The 19,435-nt window shown below is 57.5% G+C and overlaps 1 protein-coding gene across 3 annotated transcripts in view; it reads right to left on the bottom strand.

Annotated features, from left to right (window-relative positions):
- Positions 1 to 734: 734 nt before the first annotated feature.
- The window catches only part of Mvb12b (multivesicular body subunit 12B), a 176,242-nt gene continuing 157,541 nt past the window's right edge, over positions 735 to 19,435 (bottom strand). For 2 of the 3 annotated variants that reach the window (XM_078048224.1, XM_078048223.1), the window contains 2 exons: positions 5,442 to 5,532; positions 735 to 3,258 (listed from right to left, as the gene is read on the bottom strand). In XM_078048224.1, the coding sequence (XP_077904350.1) occupies positions 3,041 to 3,258; positions 5,442 to 5,532 (309 nt within the window). In that variant the 3' untranslated portion in view covers positions 735 to 3,040. Of the gene's footprint in view, positions 3,259 to 5,441; positions 5,533 to 11,074; positions 14,730 to 19,435 lie in introns of those variants that run through there. The other variant, XM_078048225.1, reaches the window with a different exon arrangement.

Genomic DNA, 19,435 nt, shown 5'->3' with positions numbered 1-19,435 from the left:
AATGGTCTTCCGCATCTCTGTGTACACAGGCAGGTGAACTAATAGAATTAAGCTTATTGGTTTAATTCCTCTGGGCCCCCTTGGCGAGGGGAGAGCAGCTGGATGAATATTTTAATTAAGCTCTGACACCCAGAAGTCAAAGTCCCCGAGTGGTCCCATTGGGCCATGTCTCGCAGTTTGGGGTTTAATCAAGTGCGGCCTCAGAGTTCAAATTTCTTCCTGGACAGAAATATGTCATTAGGCGTCCAAGATTTCCACTGGAAAAAAAAATACAACTTGACTGCATTCTCTCTAGAGAATGACACGGTGATTCGATTAGCCCTTGTTCCTTGACATCGTGCCCACTTTATTAACTTCTGCTTTGCTTTTAAGCAGGCAACTACTGTTTCACTTCCCTGAAGAAGCTCATAATATTATAATTCAAGTGTCAGGACAGATTAGGTTAAACGAACTGTGTAATTCCCGAAGGAAAACAAACTTCAAAACGGACGCGGTTAGCCTTGTAACATGTCATGGGTTGCATTAGCGTCGGGCGGGCGATTCCATCACCTAATGTGCTAAAGTTGGCTCAGATGTCCCCCAACTCTGCAAGGTGAGAAATTACTTAGCTAACAAAACATTTAGTTTTCCCCTCTTTGCATTCTTTCTTTATGAGATCCTGAAAGTGACATTTTCACCAAAAAATCTCTGCGCTTATTTGTGAAAAATGTATATTAAAACCAAAACCCATCAAATGGAAAGAAATCACAGATGGTTTTATTCACAAGCAGTAGAATTAATGGCCTCTCTTCTCTTTATAAATATTAGAAGCAGATGAGTTCATTACGATTTCACCCTAATAAAGAAAACCTGCTTGATTTTGACAAGACATCGACTTATCTAATATATCTACTAAATAACAAAGCTACTTCCCGCCGGTAAAACACGGCCCCGAAATCACCGGTGTTACCTGGGCGGCTTCTAAATTAATGAAAAACACTCCAATCCCCAATTCTGCAAGAGAAAGGGCGGGTGGGGTGGGAGGAGATGGAATCCAAGGGATTTTTGAAAATGTGACTGATTTTGCAAAGAGAGGGTTTTGAAATGTTTACTTTGTGGTGGTTTGAAATTTTTACATCTTTCAACAAAGCGGGCCGAGAAGTGAAACCATCTGAGGGGGCTTTTCAAAAGCGCGATTCGGCAGAAGCTGGAAGCCGAGGCTCTTTATCTGGGCGATCTGCGCGCAGCTCTGGGCCGCCCGGGGCCGCGTCCAGCTCCGCCCGCGAGCCGCGCCCCCGGCTTCAAAGCGCAGTCGGCGGAGCGTCCTGGGAGCGAATCGGACACCGCGCTCCAGGGTCCCTCGGGCCGGCTCCTTATCCCCGGCGTGGCCGCCTGATGTGGTCATCTCGTTAGTCCCGGGAAGCCCGGGTATTTCTGTTTGTGCCGCTTTCAGCACTTGGGAAGCCAGACGTGGGAGGCTTCCCGAGAAAGTGCCAAAGATGCTTAGTCTCCCCGGGCGCAGCAGCCTATCCATCATGGCAGAGGCCTCGGGCAGAAACCAGCAAGAATGTCCTACCCGGGGTGGGGCGAGGGACAAAATTGAGGGGCGCAGGGGGCCTCTGGCCCGGGACCTTCTTGGCTTGGCTCCCATGGAGAGCCAGGGCTCCGCAGTCTGGGAGCACCGGGGACAGCCTGGGCCCGGCAGGCCACTATCTTAAGAAGAAAGCCGAGCCGCTGCTGGTGTCCACATGTGCGGCTCAGGGCTCTCCACCTAGACCTCAGCCCCAGGGCAACCGCTCAGGGCTCTCCACCCAGCCCCCAGTGCAACGGGGGCTGCAGAGAGCAGACGCCTGCAGGAAGGTGTCTCTGCCAGGAAGGGGAGGGGCCAGTTCTCCCCACCTGGTGCTGGGATTCAACCCAGGCTTCAGCGCAAAGCAGGTGCTTCACCCCGAGCTACACCCTCAGCCCAGAAATACTGTTCCTGAGTAGCTTCTTAAGGCGCAGGAGTCCCAGTACCTCCACGTGGTCCCAGAAACTGCATCTTTCTGGCTGTCCTGTGCTCTCTGCCTCCAGGCCAGGGGCTGTGAGTTCTCTGACAGCCCAGGTAGAGTTCTGAGAGCATCAGAGCACCTCCTTTGTGTCTCTGTTCCATAAGTAACAAACTTCTGGGGAGATTTTTGGGGAAGCAACAAGTTTGAGCCAAGACCCCATGATTGGAATTCTCCAATAAATCCCTCCCAGCTGAGCCCTGAGGGTCTGTAGCTGCTTCAGCAGGAACGGCAGGGGGGTGATGGCAAACTTCAAACAGGACCTGGGGTTGTGGGGGTGGAGGGGGATTGTGCTGAGAAAGGAGGCTGTGGATCAAGGACTCGGAGTTAATTAAACAGGCTGCGGCATGGTTGCACCCATAAACTCCAACCTTCTCATACTGAAGTGCCAGCAGCCAGCTCTGTGCAAGGATGCCCTCTCGCTTGGGGGTGAACCCGGAGCTGGGGCAGGAGAGATGGAACCACCAGTCAGGGTGGACATTTGTTTGGCCCTCTGGAAAGCCCCAGCACAGACCTTCTGCTCTGTTGACAGCCCCACTGAACACTGAGGGTCTCCTGACTCCCAGGCACGGGCCTAGGCACTCCGCCTGGGTGCTATGGGCACCATCTGCCATTTCTCAACCAGAGAGGACCCCTGAGGACCAAGCACACTGTGGTGTAGGAGAATCAGGGTTGAGACCCACATCCTCCCACTCATGCCAGGTTGGAGATGGGGTGGGGACCAGCAAAGGACAGTTAACGCGGCTTCCATGTGGCCGTCACCTCAGCCCTGCCCCCTCGCACTGTCCGTGACATTCAATCAGGTGCTGGTGATGTCTGGGCCAGCAGCGTAGGGGCAGGGCCTCCCCAGCTTCCCGCGACAAATGGTTCTCATTTGAAAGGGAGGTTATAAAAACACATGCCCAGAGACACTGTCAGGGAACTGAGGATTAATCTCATTTCAGTCAAAGACCATTCCAAATATTTTTCTGGGGGGGAGTGGGGGTGGGCAGCAGCCCTGGCTGGGAAGGAAGTCAGGGTTCCTGGGGCGCCCCTCGGGTTGGCTGTTGGGAGGCACATTGTGGTGCAGGCTGGTGGGGCCAGGGGTCACTCTGTACCTGGCCAGGCTGACTCTGACCAAGCATGGCCCTTTGCTGCATAAGCCCTAGGCTGGCTTCGAGGGAGGCCTCGGCTCTGGCGTGTACGCGCACACTGCGTCCGACGTCTTGGCTGTGTCTCAGGGTGGTGTAAGCTGCCAAGAGGAAGGGAAGGGTTAGACTCCTGGGACATTCTCATTTTTATGCATGGTGTCAAAATCGGGGTGTTTTTGCTGAGTCTCTCAACCAGAGAGGACCCTTGAGGACCCCTGAGGACCAGCTTGGGGAGGACGCTGTCGCCAGGCCCTCTGCCCAGACACCCGTGGGCCACACAGCAAGTCACCTATTCAAGCCAGGGAGTGGGAAGTACCTGCTCTGATCTGAGCTAGCAGCTCCCAACATGGGGGGGCCTGGGTCCCTTGTGACTCTCTGGGCTTCAGGGCATAGGCTGGGGCTGTGGACAGGGTCTCTGCCTGAGCTTTCCCAAGAGTATCATAAAATGACCCTGTAAGGGCTTTCATTAGCCCATTTTACAGCTGGGGAAACCGAGGCTGGGGGTGCAGCTGGCTGGCCTGAGGCCTGGAAGCCGAGCTACATTTCCTTAACCTGCTCAACAACTTTGAAGTAGGGACCGGTGACGTCCAGGGTTTGTGGATGTAGAAGTTGTGGCTCAGTAATGTGACAAGTCCAAGCCCCCAGACAAGGGAGGGTGGAGCTGGGGTCTGTGGTCCCAAGGGGCTGGGCCCCGCCTGTCCTCCCTCAGGGGCCCTGGTCAAAGCTGGCTGCTCCCCCACAAGCTGTGGGACCCCGAGAGGCAAGGAGGGGACTTAGCTGTGGGCTGGCCTCCTTCCAAACACACTTCGGCAGCACATGAAGCCGAAGGATTTATTTTCCAACTGTCGCAGGAGGAGCTCCACTTTCTTTGTGAGGGTGGGAGGGTCCCCATGGTGCGTGAGGGTGGGGCTGTTCCTGCGGGACACAGCCAGAACTGGGGCTGGCGACGTGCACCTTGACCAGGTGCCAAACCAGCGGCCTGAAGGTGGGGTCTCTTGCAGTCCTGAAACTCTAAGGAGGAGGAAAGAGCACCGCCCTCGCTTTACCGCCCAGGAAGTGCCGCAGACCCCCACCACTCCCCCACCCACACTGCAAAAAACAGAAACGGAAAAAACAGGACTCAAAAGGGGGTTTGCCCACTGCAAGGTGCCTCTTACCTGGGACCTGCGAGGGGTTGTGGTGGACCTGGCAGGGGTCACCCTAGGGAGCCTCCAGTGGGGTGGGGTGCCAGGGACCCCGCCCTGCAGCTCTGACCAAGCCCACATCACCCCAGGACCCCAGCAGGAAGCTCTGGTAGGTGAGGTGAGGCGGCAGCTTAGCCCAGAAGCAAATGCAAACAGGGAGCCCTGGTCCCCTCTGTGAAAATCCAGCAGGGGGTCTGGAGGGAGAACCTATGTGACAGAGTCACACAGTCTGGACAGGCCGGGGGTGGGCCAGGGCCACCTGACCTTAGACATTGGTCTCCCTGCCCTCAGTGGAGGGGCTCCTGCGGCCTCCCTCTGGGTGCCCCATCCCAGCCCCGTCCTGCACCCTGGGCCAAGCAGGTGACAGTGGTCTGATCTCTAGTCCCCCTCCTGAAGGGTGGCTAGCTGCTGTTATTCCAGGGTCACATCAGGGGAAGGGGCAGACCTAAGTAGGCCTGCCTGACCTCATGAGCCACCCTCCTCTTAACCCTGCCTCCAGGACAGGACACCTCCGTGCAGGTGGAAGGCTGTGTGAGGCATAGTGCCAGAGTTGTGGGTGCCCAGGTTGGGTGCCCTGAGCTACCCTTGGTTGGTGGTGTGCTTCTGAGCACTCTCTAGAGCCTCGGTTTCCTCATCTGCTAAATGGGGGAATCCCTCGCTGCAGGACTGTGGTGGTAACACACACAGGGAGCCACAGTGGCCCCCTAAGCGTCTGCTAATGCTGAGTGGAGCATCTGTCCTCGTCACCCTCACTGGGAGCATCCTTCATCCCAGGCCCACCCCTGGAGCCCAGGACCCACCTTGTCTCCTCTAGGAAGCTCCCTCACCTGTTTTCTGGGAGGTAGTGGCAGAAATAAGAGCCATTTTAAAAAGGGGTTGGGAGGATGAGCAAAGATTTTTAAGACATTAACCATGAAGGAAAAGGTAGAAAATGGAATCACATTTATTCCTAACTTTTATTCATTAAAAGGTACACCCTTACGAGGGTAAAAGGCAGTCCACAGGGTGGGAGAAGATACTGGCACATATGTATGGTGAGAGACTTTCTTGGAGAGTCCATATATAAAGAATATGAGCCAGATCTGACAGTGTGTATGTACCTGTAGCCCCAGCTACCGGGGAGGCCAAGGCAGGAGGATTGCTTGGGCCTAGGAGTCTGAGGCCAGCCTGGGCAACACAGTGAGACCCTGTCTTAAACAAAACAAGAGGAATAAAGTAAGGAAAAGAAAAATGGGCAGAAGACTTACCAAATCTTCAATGAAGACACAAGGGACCAGTAAACGTATGTCCATGGGCTGAGCCTCATCAGTCAAGAGGGAAATGCAAATTTCAACTGAAGTGAAATACAACTTCACACCTATTACCACTGCCAATTTAAAAAACTCTGCAAAATGTCTAGTTTTGTTCAGGATGTGGGGCAACAGGAATGATTACACATAGCTGGTATAAGGGTCAATAGCTATAACCACATTAGAAATTGGTGCAGCCACTTTAGGAGAATATTTGGAAATGTTTACTGAGACTGAAGCTGTGTCTCCTCTGTGTCCCAGCAAGGCCACTCCTGGGTATGCACTCAGCGTCCATGTGCACACACATCCACCACACAAGGCAGTTTCACCAGCCCACTTACCATCATCTACGTGTTTTGGGATCAGTAGCCCAATGCTTTAAAATGTTTTATTTTTAAATTTTGGAACAGTTTTAGGTTTACAGAAAAATTTCACTTTTCCATAGAATCCATATCACCTTCCCTATTTGTAGCATTTTACAGTACCACTTGTTTTTAAAGTATCACTTGTTTTTATTAGTTTTGCAGTGTCTATATCTAAAAATGAATCCCTCTTTGCACTATTTCCTTTTAAGTGTCTAATGTAGACTTTCATTATTCCATAAACATCTTAGAATTTTTGAATAACATTGTGAAATTCTGCCAGAAGTCTTGCATAAATTTCTTTAAAAATTTGTGATTTTATTTTTGCTCGAATTTGGATTTGAATTGCAAATATTAGTTGGAAAAGAACTGGCATCTTCACTTTTAATCCAATGAACAAATATTTAGCAAGGAGCTATTTAGTGTCAAACACTGCTCTATTCACAGTGTACACACCAACAACAAAGCTTCTCACCCCTTCGGAACTTATAATATCCTAGTGGAAAGAGGTCTTAGAAAAGAGAAATATAGTATATCTTTCTGTTAATTTAGATATCCTTTGTCTTTTGAGTGTTCAAAATTTTCATAAAAGTCTTGCCTTTCTTGATTCCTAGATACTTCAGGGCTATTTAAAAGGTTATCTTATTTTCTATTTTATTTCCTATTTGGTTGTTGTTCATATAGAGAAATACTATTCATTTCTGGGAGTTGCTTTTCTATCTAGCAACTTTGCCTAACTAACTCTATCATTCTAATACTTGGTTCCATTTGATTCTCTACATACATGATTATGTAACTTGCTGAGAGTGGTGGCTTTGTCTCTTCTTTTTCAATCCATATACTTTCTTTTTCTTGTCTTATAGCACTGGCTTGGACCTCCAATGCAATTTAATGGAATGGTGGTAGTAGCATCCTTGACTTGTCGCTATCCCGAAGATGGTGCTAATAGATATTGTTGGTATGGTGTTTACCAAACGCGGTCTCTGCACTGGTTGAGGTGACTGTGGCAGCCTTCTCATTAGTGGGGTGAATTGCGTGGGTGGACCTTCCAGTGCTGAATATTCTTGCATTCTTAGAATGATCCCTACTCAGTCTAAATGCATAAAGTTTATATATACTGCTAAATTCAGTTAGATAATATTTTATTAAGGATTTTTATACCCATGTTTATAAGAAAAACAGGCCTTGAATTTTTTGGTTCCTGTGAATTGTCTCTATCAGGTTTGGGATCAACTTCTCTCTTGAGATGAGTTGGGCTGCCTTCCTCCTTTCCTTTGTTCTAGAATGGGTTGTATCAGAAGGGACTGTCCTGTCAGGGAGTCTGAGTGAGCTTGGCCACATGATTATTTGGTCCTGGGGATACTGTGAGGGAAAGGAGAGAAATCTCTGCTTTATTTAGATCTTTAATAGTTGTTCATTTTTCTTAATTTTGATGTTTTATATTTCCCCAAATGTTTAATGACCTATTGTTACTAAGACTTTTTAGTTAACTGTTAGATCTAGTTATTTCTTATTTTTCTTTCTTGTTTTTTTCCTCCTCTTCCTTACTATTATTACATCTTTTTTCTTACTGTCAGAAGTTTGTCCATCTTTTAGTCTTTTCAAAGAAGAGCTTTCTGTGGCTGTGATCATACCAGCGATAAACAACTGAAGAGAGGAAAGGTTTACTTTGGCTCATGGTTTCAGTCCCTGGTCACCGGGCTCTGTTGCTCCAGGCCTGTGGGGAGGCAGCACATGGTGGGAGTGAGCATGGGGCAGGTCTACTCGCCTCACGGTGGCTGGGAGGGAAAAAGAGGGAGAGGGAAGGGCCAGGGTCCCAGGATCACCTCAGGGGCATGCCCCAGTGACCTAACTGCCACTCACTAGGCCCCACCTCGAAAGCCACCCCCCCAACAGTGCCACAGGCTGGTGACCAAGTCCTTCATTCATGGGCTTTTGGGAGCATTTAAGATCCAAACCGTAACACTGGGGAACCTGCTGAGGAACTTGGAGCTTCCTCTGAGCTGCCCATTGGTATTACCCGGGGACCTTGCAAACAGCGGAGTCCCCTGCAGAGTCTCTTAATTGCTCTGGGTGTGGTTCTGAGCACAGGATTGAACAACCACTTGGGCAGCTCCCATGACAGCTGAGGTAAGACCCCTGCGCCCCTCCTGAGCACAGGAGGGTGGGGGCTGGGTGTGCCAGGTGCTCCAACTTGTGCCCACCTCTGCCTGTGGCCCCCCACCCTCCACCCCATCAGAAGAGTCAGAGCCTTCCAAGACCTCTGCCCCAGCACCACCGTCCCAAGGGTTGCACCTCTGGGCGCCTCTCTGCCCCCAGGTGGGGGAGAGGGGAGGCGGGAGCTCAGGGCCAGTCCAGCTGCCTGGCGGGCTCTGCTGACACCTTGCCCGTGGCTGTTTTCTTACGCCCACTCGGGGCAAGGTGGGAGAAATGAGTGGGTAAGTCAGAAAACTGGGCCCCCATTTGTCGCTGGGGATTCCGCATCTCGCTCGGGCCTGCTGCTGGCCCTGAGACCCAGCCCCTTGCAGTTTTAGTGTTGGGTCCCGTGTTCCAGTGGGCCTCTCCAGGGCTGGGCTCCAGGGACAGAACCAGCAGCCCACGGCAGGTCACTTCCTGTCCCACCAGCACCACGGGGCTCTTTGACTTGGAGCCAGCCCCATGCTGGGAGCAGGCTGTCCCGCTGGGCCTCTCATCTCTCTGGGGCCACATCAGGGCTTGTCCAGGGAGGTGGGCTGGACATCACGGTCCTGTACCCCTGGCATCCTCCTTGGGCTCCTTTGGTAACTGAGCAGAGCTCCTCTGTCTGTCCCCCTCACTCCAAGGATTCATTCAGAGTATTTGCTGATCCTGTCATTTTTCTAGGCCTGCGCTGGCTGCTCTGAGTACCTCCGTAGGGAGCAGGACGTGACACACGGGACCTCTTCCTCCAGGGACACTAGTGAGAGGATCCAGGGGCTACAATCTAGTGACACTGGTACCCTGTGCAGGGTGGTCTGGGGGTCAATCAGACATCACAGGAGGTGCAGGAACAGGGTCTTGAAGGCAGAACGAGGAGGGGGGCATCCTAGGTAGAGGGAAGAGCTTATGCCAAGGTGAGGAGGCAGCGAGAGTCAGGGTTTGAGGAACCCCAGGCAGCTCCGCTGGGGTGTGCACAGGTGTGTCAGGCCCAGGAGGGAGGGGTCTGGACTTGAGGGTGAGGGGCATGAGAGAGTGAAAATGGGGGGTCTCTAGCTGGGTGTGGGTGGTATGGAGGTGGAGGAGGGGAAGATGGGAAGCGGGTGGCTCTCCTCTGCAGGGGAGGGAGGCTAAGGGCAGATGCTGCCATGTTGGGCCAACACTAAGGTCAGAGCAAAGCCAGAGAAACAGTGGCTGGGTTTGAAGACACCTGAGGACCAGAGCTGTCCAGCTGGGAGTGGATGGTTCCATTGGCTCCAGGTGGTGGCCTGGGGGCTGCAGGGAGTGGCTGAGCTGTTCTGAGGAGGAAGAGCAGCTCGGGTTCCGGACAGGACGGCAGGTTTGGCTGTGGGTGCGGACGTGCTTACAGGGTCCCAGGTGGAGACCTTGTGGCAGGAGCTCGGGGAGATGGGCAAGGACAGAGCTGAGCACTGTCGGAGACACAGGCCGCACAGATGGGGGACAGAAATGGGGTGGCTCATGGAGGCCCAGGGTCCCAGCTGTGAGCCTGTGGCTTAGCTGGAGTGAGTGGCCAGAGAAGCAGGGGGAGAGCTGACGTAGACACTGGTGCAAGGAGGACAGGGCACCCGGAGGAGCAGGCCAGGCCGCCCACTCCCCTGGGGCAGGAATGCCACCAGATTTGGTCACTGCTTCATGGCAGTGCTGGCACGAGGTCTGCACCTGAAGGTGCCTACACAGCAGGACCTGGCTGCACGGACAATCGGGTGCCCTCGTCCCTTGCCATCCCAGGGCTGCTGCCGCAGGCTTGTGTACATACCCTCATGCCACCACCAGGGCTGGAGCTTCCAGGGGCAGAAGGGGTGACCCGGCCCAGCTAACCTGTCAGTCTGTCCTGGGCTCTGGACTGGGAATCATGAGACTGTGGCTTAGGGACAGATAAACATGGTGGCCATGTGCTTGTGGACCCTCTGATGCTGGTGTGCAGAGAGTGGGAGGGGAAGCCAGCAGATGTCCAGGCAGGCACAGGGCGAGGTGGAGGAACGGTGTGCCCGGGTCTGGACCCGAGGCTCAGCGCCATCCTGCTGTGGGTTCCCTGCGATCGATGCTTGCGGGCCGTCTGCTCACCCCACCCCCACCCGGGCTGGTGTGAGTGGGTTTTGCCTATGGGTCTGGTGCGCCTTCCTGTGCTTTGGCCAGTGTCTCCTGTGTCCAGGGCCCCCACTTCGATGTGCTTCCCTGGTGTCCCGGGCCCAGCATGTGGGAGGGATCTAGTGTGTCTGTGGACAGTGACAGAACCCTGGCACTCTTTGGGGACCCTTGCAGTGCCCAGGAGATGAGTGCTGAGCTCAGGTCACCAGTTCTGGCTCCTTCCCACAGAGTCTGGCAAGAACAGAGCCTGCAGGCAGGGAAGGCCCTGGCTGGGATGTGGAGCCCAGAAATGCAAAGGTCACTGCTAAGGGAGGCCGAGATGTTGATAGTGACACTCGAGCTGCTGGTGCTCACAGGGGGCTGTGGGTGCCCGCCAGGGCAGGGGCCACCTGGGCCGGCCTGGGGGGTGGCGTCCTGCAGGCAGGTGAGCAGTGGGGACAGCCCTGACAGCATCGGGACCTGCATCCTCTTGCCAGGTGTGGTGTGCACCCCACAGACAGGGCGGGAGGCACCCGAGACGGAAGGGCACCCTGCGTTCCTCGCTGGGGTGCAGCTCTCAGGGCCACCGAGGTTCTTCTGCTTCACAGAGCACCCTGAGGGCTGCTGTGAGGAAGGTGGAGTCCCACACCCTCCTGAACCAGGTGGGGGGCAAGACGGCCCTCCTAGAAGGCTGAAGGCCAGGCAGTGGCCGTGTCCCAAGGAGCCCGGCCGGCCTGTGGGCAGGCTCAGGGCTGGTGCACGGGGCGGCCCTGAGAGACACTGACCTCTGGTGGCTGCAGATACAACAGCAGACGGGGAGAGGTTAAAACGAACGTTTATTTAACAAATTATATTAAGAACACAGACAACCACACAGTGAAACTTCCCTGGCCAAGTGCAGAGTTGCCTTGAATAAATATGCAGGAAGAGGGGCCTTCCTCAGGTCCTTGTCTGAGGCCAGTGGTCACACAGCAGCCACGCACCCTCCATCGCGGGGACAAAGCCCGGGCTCCTGGATGAGGGCTGCCGCTGTCCCAGGGGTCTGCACCCAGAGCAGGTGGAGGAAGCTGGGCTGACCTGAGGTTCCAGGCTGCTGGAGAGGGGCCTTGTGCAGGGGCAGGAGCAAGTGGCCTGCCCCTCCTGCAGGGTCCGGGGTCAGGCAGACTGAATGGAACTCGACGGGCTCAGCTCCACGTGGCTTGGAGGCACGGGGGCTCGCTCGGCGGGGCTCTGCCTGCCTGGGTCTCAGAAGCTGCAGGCTGGGAGCCCCCGACATGGCAAGGGATGGAGCACTGCAACGGCAGCCTGGGGAGCCCTTGCACAGGGGTGGCCCGTGCTCAGTGTGCGACCAGCAGGGCCCAGTGGCAGCCAGGAAGTCACAGGAATGCAAACAGGGTCAGCCCAAGGCATGTGCTTATGAGAGGACATTGGCCCAGTGCACCTTGGGGCCAGAGCCTGTCTCTGCCACTTACCAGCCTGTGCCAGGGACAATCTCGGATTTCCCATCGGCAACAGGCAGCAAAGAACGTGAACTACTAGGTCTTGTTTTGGGGGAGGCTATGGGAGAAAGCGTCTGGACTGCCCAGCTGTGCCCAGCAGAGGGCTGCGCGGAACAGGTCAGCCTCGTCCCCCCATGGCCTTCTGAAGCACTCGGGGGCCACCGACCAGTGTCCGTGGTTTTTTCCTACAAAATGAACTTGGTCGCTGGAGACCACACGGCTCTGGCCATGGGGAAGGGCAGTGCAGGCTGTGATGTCTTCACTGAACTCGGGGTGGGGTGTGGCTGGCATGAGTTCTTGGATTTGGGGTAGAAAAAAGGCCTCATGATAAATTTGCAAGTGAACCTGGAGCAAGAGACACCTGCTCCTTGTCAACTTTGTGCCATTTGCTAGGTCTCAGAAGACGACTGAGTTTTCAGGGCGGAGGGCAGGGCTCGGGGATGCTGTGCTCTGGTTGGTCTTTTCAGGGGGGCAGGGTGCTGGGCAGGGACAGCAGCAGCTATGGGACATGCTGGGGGGACCCAAGGAAGAGGCCGTGGCCCTTCATATAGCCAAGGGCATCCTTGTCCCTGGCTTCCAGAAGAGGCCAGGGGTTGGTGGACAGAGCGTTCCCCACCTAAGACTTGAGAGGCCCCTCAGCTCCTCACCCTGCCACAGTCCTGTGGTCTGCACGACGCCGTCGGGGTGGGCGTACACACGCACAAGCTGTGACCCACACGCTTGCCCCTCCTTGTCCACCTCTCAGAGGGCAGGAGCCCGGGTGGGGAGCAGCCTAATGTCTACCAACCTCAACTTGACCTCACCACTCATCAGCTCATGTCACAAGCTTCACAGTCAAGGTCACTATCAAACTGAGTCCATAATGCCATGGGGAGACCTCTCCTACCGGCCAGAGCCCACAGTGTGCCCTCTTCCTGGTGGCCCTGAGGGAGGGTGGCGGTGGGGGCTGTGGCTGCCCTCTCCCTTCCCCCGCCACCCTTGGTCTACCTTCTCTATCCCTGACCAGGGATCCTGCTTTCGCCCTGTGGCCTTCCAGGACCGTCAGCGCTGCGGAGATGCTGCCTTCTCCACTGTGGAGGAGGAGGACCCCGATTACCTGCTGGGGACAGTCTCACAATCGGGGTGGAAAGAGGTCGAACAACAAAGTATACAAACCAAAACGAAGTGCAGAGTCCCCTTCTCCACCTCCTGCGGCCCCCGGGGCCTCGCTCCTTTGTCCAGCCTCAAGCTGTGCTGGCCACTTGGTGCTGGATAAACTACCATCAAAAAGCAGCAGCGGGCAGGTTGTGGGGTGCCCAGGCCCTGGAGCACAGCTGGCTGGTTCTGTGGGTGCTGGGCTCCACCCGCCAGCCCTCCTGTGAAGCACCGGCCCGCGAGGGGGCCTCCTGGGTCTGGCAGGGGCCAAGGGCCTTTCCCGGCCTTGTGCCGCCCAGAGGTGTGGGAGGGTCACCTCACAGGTGCCCTTAGGTCTTGGGAAGGGGCCAGGCAGCCACTTGCTGACACACAGAAACGAAGAGGGGCCAAGAGGAGGAGCTGCCGAGGAGGAGGCTGGTCCGCCGCGGGCGGCTGAGGCTCTGGGGGCCGAGGGACGACGCAGGTGGTGAGGTATTTGGGCCCCCCGGCTCCTGGCCAGCCTGTCGACTCTCTGGTTCCTTTGGCCTGTGGACTGTCCCTGGAACTTCAGCTGGCAGGGCCTGTACTGGCCGAGGGCTGCTGTCCACAGCCCTGTCCATGGCGCCTCCGAAGCGCAGCAAGCCCTCACGTCCAGAGCCCCCTCTGGGGACCCAAAGGAGTCAGACCCCGCGTCCTGTGGGCCTGGGGCAAAGCAGGCCCCTGGGCTGAAGTCCTGGGCCCCAGGGAGGGTGCTGGCGGCTGTTCTCGGGGTGGACGTGTGGGGCCGAGCTTGGCACCTCCAGTGCTGGGGACGGGGGACGCTGGCTCTGGCTCAATCCAGGTCTGGGTCAGGGGTTTCTGTCCGCAGATGCCAAGGAGACACAGCCGGGCTGAGAGCAGCCTGATGGCAGCGTGGCCGTGTCCTCCAGTGCTGGGCACCTCTCATGTCACTGCCTGTGGCGGCCTCGTGGGGCACGTCCTGTAGTCACTGGGTCAGGGCACTGGCCGCGGCAGGTGGCGCTGTCACTGGCTGGAGTGCCCCACAGTCAAGCCCTCTGGGGGGGTAGGGCAAGCCGAGCTCGCAGGCAGGTGCCCGGTCACACTGTCCTCTCCCGGGAAAGTGAGTCCCCCTCTGTGCCAGTGGCAGGGCCTCTGGTGTCCAGTCATGCACTGGGCGAAGAGTCCACAGCTGTCCACAGTGGAAGGGGCCCTCTGGCCTCCCCACCCGCGGTTTCTCAGGGCTGCTGTGAAGCGCTTGGTGTACCTGAGCCTGTAGGTGGGAGGGACGTGCTCCCCCCAGCCCTGCATCTCAGGTGACAGTGAGCCCGGAGGGTCCTATGTGAAGTGGCCAGCCCTGTGGCCTTCCGGGGGGAACGATGGCTTGTGGGATTCCTATGGTGGGTGACAGGAGAAAAGGAGCCAGTGTGCGTCACTGGGCGGCCGGAGGGACTGCCGGGCCCTCGGGGACGACTCCAGCTGGGGGAGGTGTTTGGCAGCACGACTGGTCATCACATAGACAGCTAGGAATGGCTGGTCACTACAGCACACACAGATTAGTCGCAGTTGTGAACAATGTCCCCGGGAGGCTGGGGTCTCGTCAGGCGAGCCAATGACCGGAGGTCACCACTCAGCTGCCCAGGGTCTTGGGTGCTTGTGGGGTGGGAGGTGGAGGCAGGGCTGGGGGCAGGGCGGGCAGGGCGGGGAGCGGCCCCCGCTGCCCCGTCAGTAGTCTGGGCACTGGGTGAGGCGTCTTCTCCCCGCGGAGGCCCCGCTCCTCAGGACTGAGGGGTCTGCTGACACCGGGTGGGGCTGGGCGGGAGTCTGGCCGCGGCGCTCTGCTCCGTGCGGAAGCTGTACTCGTACTGCAGGAAGAGGGCGGGCAGGGCACAGTCAGTCCCGGTGCACCCAGGGGCCCCGTGCTGCCCAGGCCAGGCAGGACGCCGGCCAGGCCAGTGCCCGCTGGCAGTGATGTGGGCAGGTGTGTGCGCGCCGGGGCTGTGGGTCTGAGCCGTGTACAGGTGTGAACACACCTGTCAGGCGATGGGCTTGGGTGGTGACAGGTGACAGCTTTCACAGTCCCTACCTGCCTCTGCCCCCGGGTCTGATCCCAATGGTAAACCCGTGTGAGCCACCCTGTGCCAGGCTGAGCACCAGCCTGCTGCCTGGAGCCTGCCGGGCTGTGCTGCCTGACCTCCCGGAGAAGGCGAGTGCCGGGATGGGCGCGGGCTCCTGCAGTTCACCCAGAGGCCAGGGATCTCAACACCCAGGTGAGGGGCGGGAGAGGAGCGCCCACCCTGACAGGTGGCATCCCGGGTGCCGCAGGCTCAGGCTGGGTGGGGTTGTGGGGCAGCCTGGAGCTCGCTGGGCAGCTGTGCCCTCGCTCATGTGGGTTTGAGGAACCGGGGCCTGGGCTGGGCCAGTGGTCACCTACGTAAAAGGTTCAGCCACAGAAAAGCCGTGACGAAGGGCCCCCCAGGGTTGAACAGAGGGCTACCCAGGATGGCAGCGCCTCAGGACCGGCAGGTGGGCCTGCAGGGAGAGGGCAGCAGGAGCCGCAGCATGCTGTCCGCATGCCCTGGCACACTGGCGAGCCGGCCTCCAGCCTGCTGACCCCGCAGCGGGGAGGTGCAGTCACGGAGGATGCTGAGCTGAGGGCTGCAGGGTCCACCCGGCTACAGCCCACTGGAGAAGGGAGGGGACTGCTGCAGGGCTGCGCTGGGGCTGGGGCCTCGAGCCTTGGAGCCCTGGGGGGCCTCAGGCAGGCCCTCCACTCCCAGGGATGCCTGAGGGTGTCAGGAGGCACAGTAGCTCGGGGCTCCTGTCCCTGGAAAGGAGCAAGCACTCACTGGATCCCTGCCTGCCCATCCATCAGCGCCCAGGCCTCTTGCTTTCCTGCTTCCTGGCCAGCGCTCAGGTGCCCACCCTGTGTGGGGCTCACAGGCCGCTTGGGCAAGGGCTGGGCTAATGCTGCCACCTGGTGGCTGCTTAGGTACGCACACCGCAGCACACAGAGCTGTTCAGGTCGGCTGCACCCTGGCGTTGACCCTGCACTGGGTGCTGGGACCAGGCACAAGCCCCACAAAGCCCTTGTTCCCAGGGCTCACAGGGTGCCCAGGGAGGGACCCAGACCCTCTCAACTCAGCCCAGCATGAAGGCCACATCCAAGGGCAGCCACACAAGGATGGGGCCACAGGAGGAGTCAGGTGGCATTTCTCTGGAGCACAGCAGGGGTCTGACTGGGGAAGAGCATGATGGAAACCCAGACCTACTGAGTAGAGGGCCTGGGGAGGTGGGTCAACACAGCCATTAGCCCAAAAGGAGCGCAGCTCTGCCCCTGGCTGGGGCAGGGCCGCCAGGACACCAGGGAACAGCATGGAGGCAGGGACCTGGGCTGCCTGGCGGGTAGCCTGGCCATGGTACATGAGTAAGCCACCACGTTCCCTTTTTCTGACTGCAGCCTGAGCACACAGAGACCCCGAGGGGCCCGGCCATGGGGGCAGCGCACAGACGGCCTGTTCCCCACCCCTCTCCCTCAGGATTTTTTCCCTTTTTAGGTTATCTTGGCTGAAGAAAAGTGCCGCCCCCCCCTCCTGTTTTCCCTAACTCCCCAAATGAAATTTCAACATATGTCCCCCGACATAATCCCCCTTAGGCTGCGGATAACCTTCCCACAGACGCTGTCCTCTGCCCAGGATTGCTTGTCCCCACAATGTTTGCCCAAGAGACTAGGCTGCTTCTGGAAGCCCTGTCACTCCCTTGGGCAAACAGTGAGTACCTTTGAAGGTGGATCTGGGCCCAGATCTGTTTACTCAAGACATTAGTCTCCTGCATAAGGAAAACCTGCACTCAAGTACAAACAGCAAATCCTTTTTGAATTAAAAAAATTTTCAATTAAAAAGCATTTGGTTCGCAGAGCTGAGTCCAGCTGAGCAGTGCGGAGCCAGGGTGCCCTCTGGTGGGTACAGGCTGCCATTGCAACCACCCCGCCACCCAGGCCTGGCCTCTCCCGGAAAAGAGCTGTCACTGTCAGGGGCTCTGTTGGGGCTTTCCTGGGGGCGGGGTGGGGGCCTGCAAGCCCCAGCTGCCACAGTCCTTTGCCCATCATGAGGCCAGCGCTCCGTCAGCAGGAGGTTTTGACTTCAGCTTCCAGCTGTACCTTGGAGGCTGGGTCACCTCAGCCTCAACCTCGCTGGCCAAAAGGGGTCACCAAACACTCATGAGGGAGCTGTGAGAGCCCAGAGAGTACCTGGACAGTAAAGCCATCTGTCTTGGCTATGCACCAGAGTGGACGGTTCAACCACAGCCATGCTGAGCCACGGCGGGACGGGGCATTGGCATGTTGTGAAATACCAGGTGACTTTAATGGCTAGGCAGGTGGGGGAGCGTGGCCTTCAACAGTAACTAAATACACTGCAACAGGACAGGCAAGGTGCGCACCCCTGGCCCCCAGCCTGCCCCGCCCCGATCCAGAAATGACTGCATGGAGCAGAGGGCTCCTGGCAAGACAGGGTGAGGGACTGCTTCTGCCCCCACGCTTTGTGGTTGAGGAAATAAGCCTGGGAAGGATCTGGCTTCCTGAGGCCCAGGCCTAGTGACACTGGGGGCCCGTGCTAAGCTGGCTGGGACACTTGCACCAGAAAGTGTCTGTAGCCACCTGTCACAGGATTGCCGTTCAGAGGTGATATGAGCAAGGCAGCTGGCACTGAAGTGGGTCACAGAAGGGCCTGGAGGGAGTGGTCCAGAGGGTAAGGCTGGGGAAGCAGCTGGTACAGGGTGGAGGAGAGTGGAAGGTGGGCCACGCAGTCAGAGGCCAGGGAGGTGATAGCCTGGCGTCAGCATGGACAGGAAGGCAGGAGAGTGTTAGGGTCTGTAAACAAGTCAGGATGGCGCCTGGCATTTTGCCAGGGGGAGTGGTTTGTGAAGTAACGCCAGCGAGCCATTAAGTGTGGAGATTCCTTATTGGTTGACTGCTGTATCTAGTTTATGTTAATTAAGATAAGCTGTGGGGAATGTATATATACCCCTCCTGTCCTACAATAAACAGCTCCCACTCCTGCTGTATCAATGTACACAAGTTGCTCATCACCCCCCCGCCCCCCCCCCCGCCCCCGCCGGTTATTTTGCTGCAGCCGGACTGCGGCAGGTGAGAGTCCATGTGCCTGCGTCCCAGGCTGCTCCATCCCTCCTGTCTCCCAGGTAGTCCCATGCCTGGGCCCCGGCCCATGGTCCTCCACCTGTGAATTCTTAGAGCTCAGCCTCCCCCCAGGCTGAAGCTCAGGGAGCCTCCCGGTGGTTCTCAAGCCGTCTTTCCTTCTGCTCTCAGAAGCCATGGAACTATTTCACAGGCATATTTTGTCCCCATCACGACCCCCCCCCCCAAATACAGTCAGTGATAAAACAGCAGCTGGCCCCTGCCTCGTCCGGCAGTGTTTGGGGAGCAGAGAGGACTGTGGCAAACGGGAGCCTGCCCCTCCCCCAGGAAGCAGGGCTGAGAGGAGGGTCTAGAACTGCTGTCACCTGTGACAAAGCCTGGATAGATTCTGGCATTTTATTTGGTCTCCTTTCCAGAGTTTATTCTTAGAGACCACCCAGGCCAACACCGTGAGGCAGCGGTGCCTCTGGTCTGTGCCTAGAGATAGGAACACGAATCGCGTTGGTGCTCGGTGCCACCTCTCTCGGGGGAGACGTGCCACCATGGACACGCTCTGGGCTTGTGCAAGTCACTGTGCTATGAGACGGGCCATGCAGGGTCATGCTCAGAGCACCCAAGGCTGGGCCACATGCTGCAGCTGCCACCAGGAATGACCTGCACAAGAACTGACCGCCCAACCAGCTGCCTTCTCTCCTTTGTCCCTTCACCCAGGCTGGCCGTCCACCCACCCCTCATTCAATCTCCTGCTCCGGGCCATAACCCCCAGGCTCTGGAGCCACAGGAGTGGCGAGGCTCCGTGGCCAGCCTGTGTCGCAGCACTCTTAGCAAGGGGAGGGATGCTTCTCCAGACAGCGCCCCTTTAGCTGGGTGTAAAGGACAAGGGGGACTCCACCACCCAGGGATGAAGCCTGGTCCCGACAGGGTGGTGCTCGGAAAGGCAGGCGGGTGCCTGGCCCTGCCCTGCAGTAGGGGAGGCAGCCGGGTGGGAGCCTGGGAAGCCTGCTGGGGAAAAGCCTCTGCGGAGGCTGCCTGGGCTGGCCATGGGGCAGGGGCTCTGGGTCGGCCATGGGCCTGGGGGTGGGAGTCCCTCATCTGCTCCTACTGCTCTGTGAGGCGTGGGTGCCCTAAAGGGAGAGGGGCCCTTTTGCCCTGGAGCCCAGGGCCGTGGGTATCGCTCTGAGACAGACCCTTGGGGTGGCCACCCCCACACATGGGGGGCCCTGGGCTTGGGGCCGGAAAGGAGAGGTGAGAGCTGGGAGGACTGGAGCGTGGGGACCTGACTGGGGGGTGGCATGTTTACAGGTCCCCCTCGGCCTGGCTCTATGCCAGACAGGTGCTCCTGCTCAGGAGCTCACAGCAGGCAGCAGGGGCTGCACAAAAAGACTGGAGCCTGTGGAGGGGCTCAGGTGACCACCC

This window comes from Ictidomys tridecemlineatus, chromosome 4 (assembly GCF_052094955.1).
Source record: "Ictidomys tridecemlineatus isolate mIctTri1 chromosome 4, mIctTri1.hap1, whole genome shotgun sequence".
In the NCBI taxonomy this organism is placed as follows: Eukaryota; Metazoa; Chordata; class Mammalia; order Rodentia; family Sciuridae; genus Ictidomys; species Ictidomys tridecemlineatus.
This window is presented reverse-complemented; position numbering and strand designations above follow the sequence as displayed.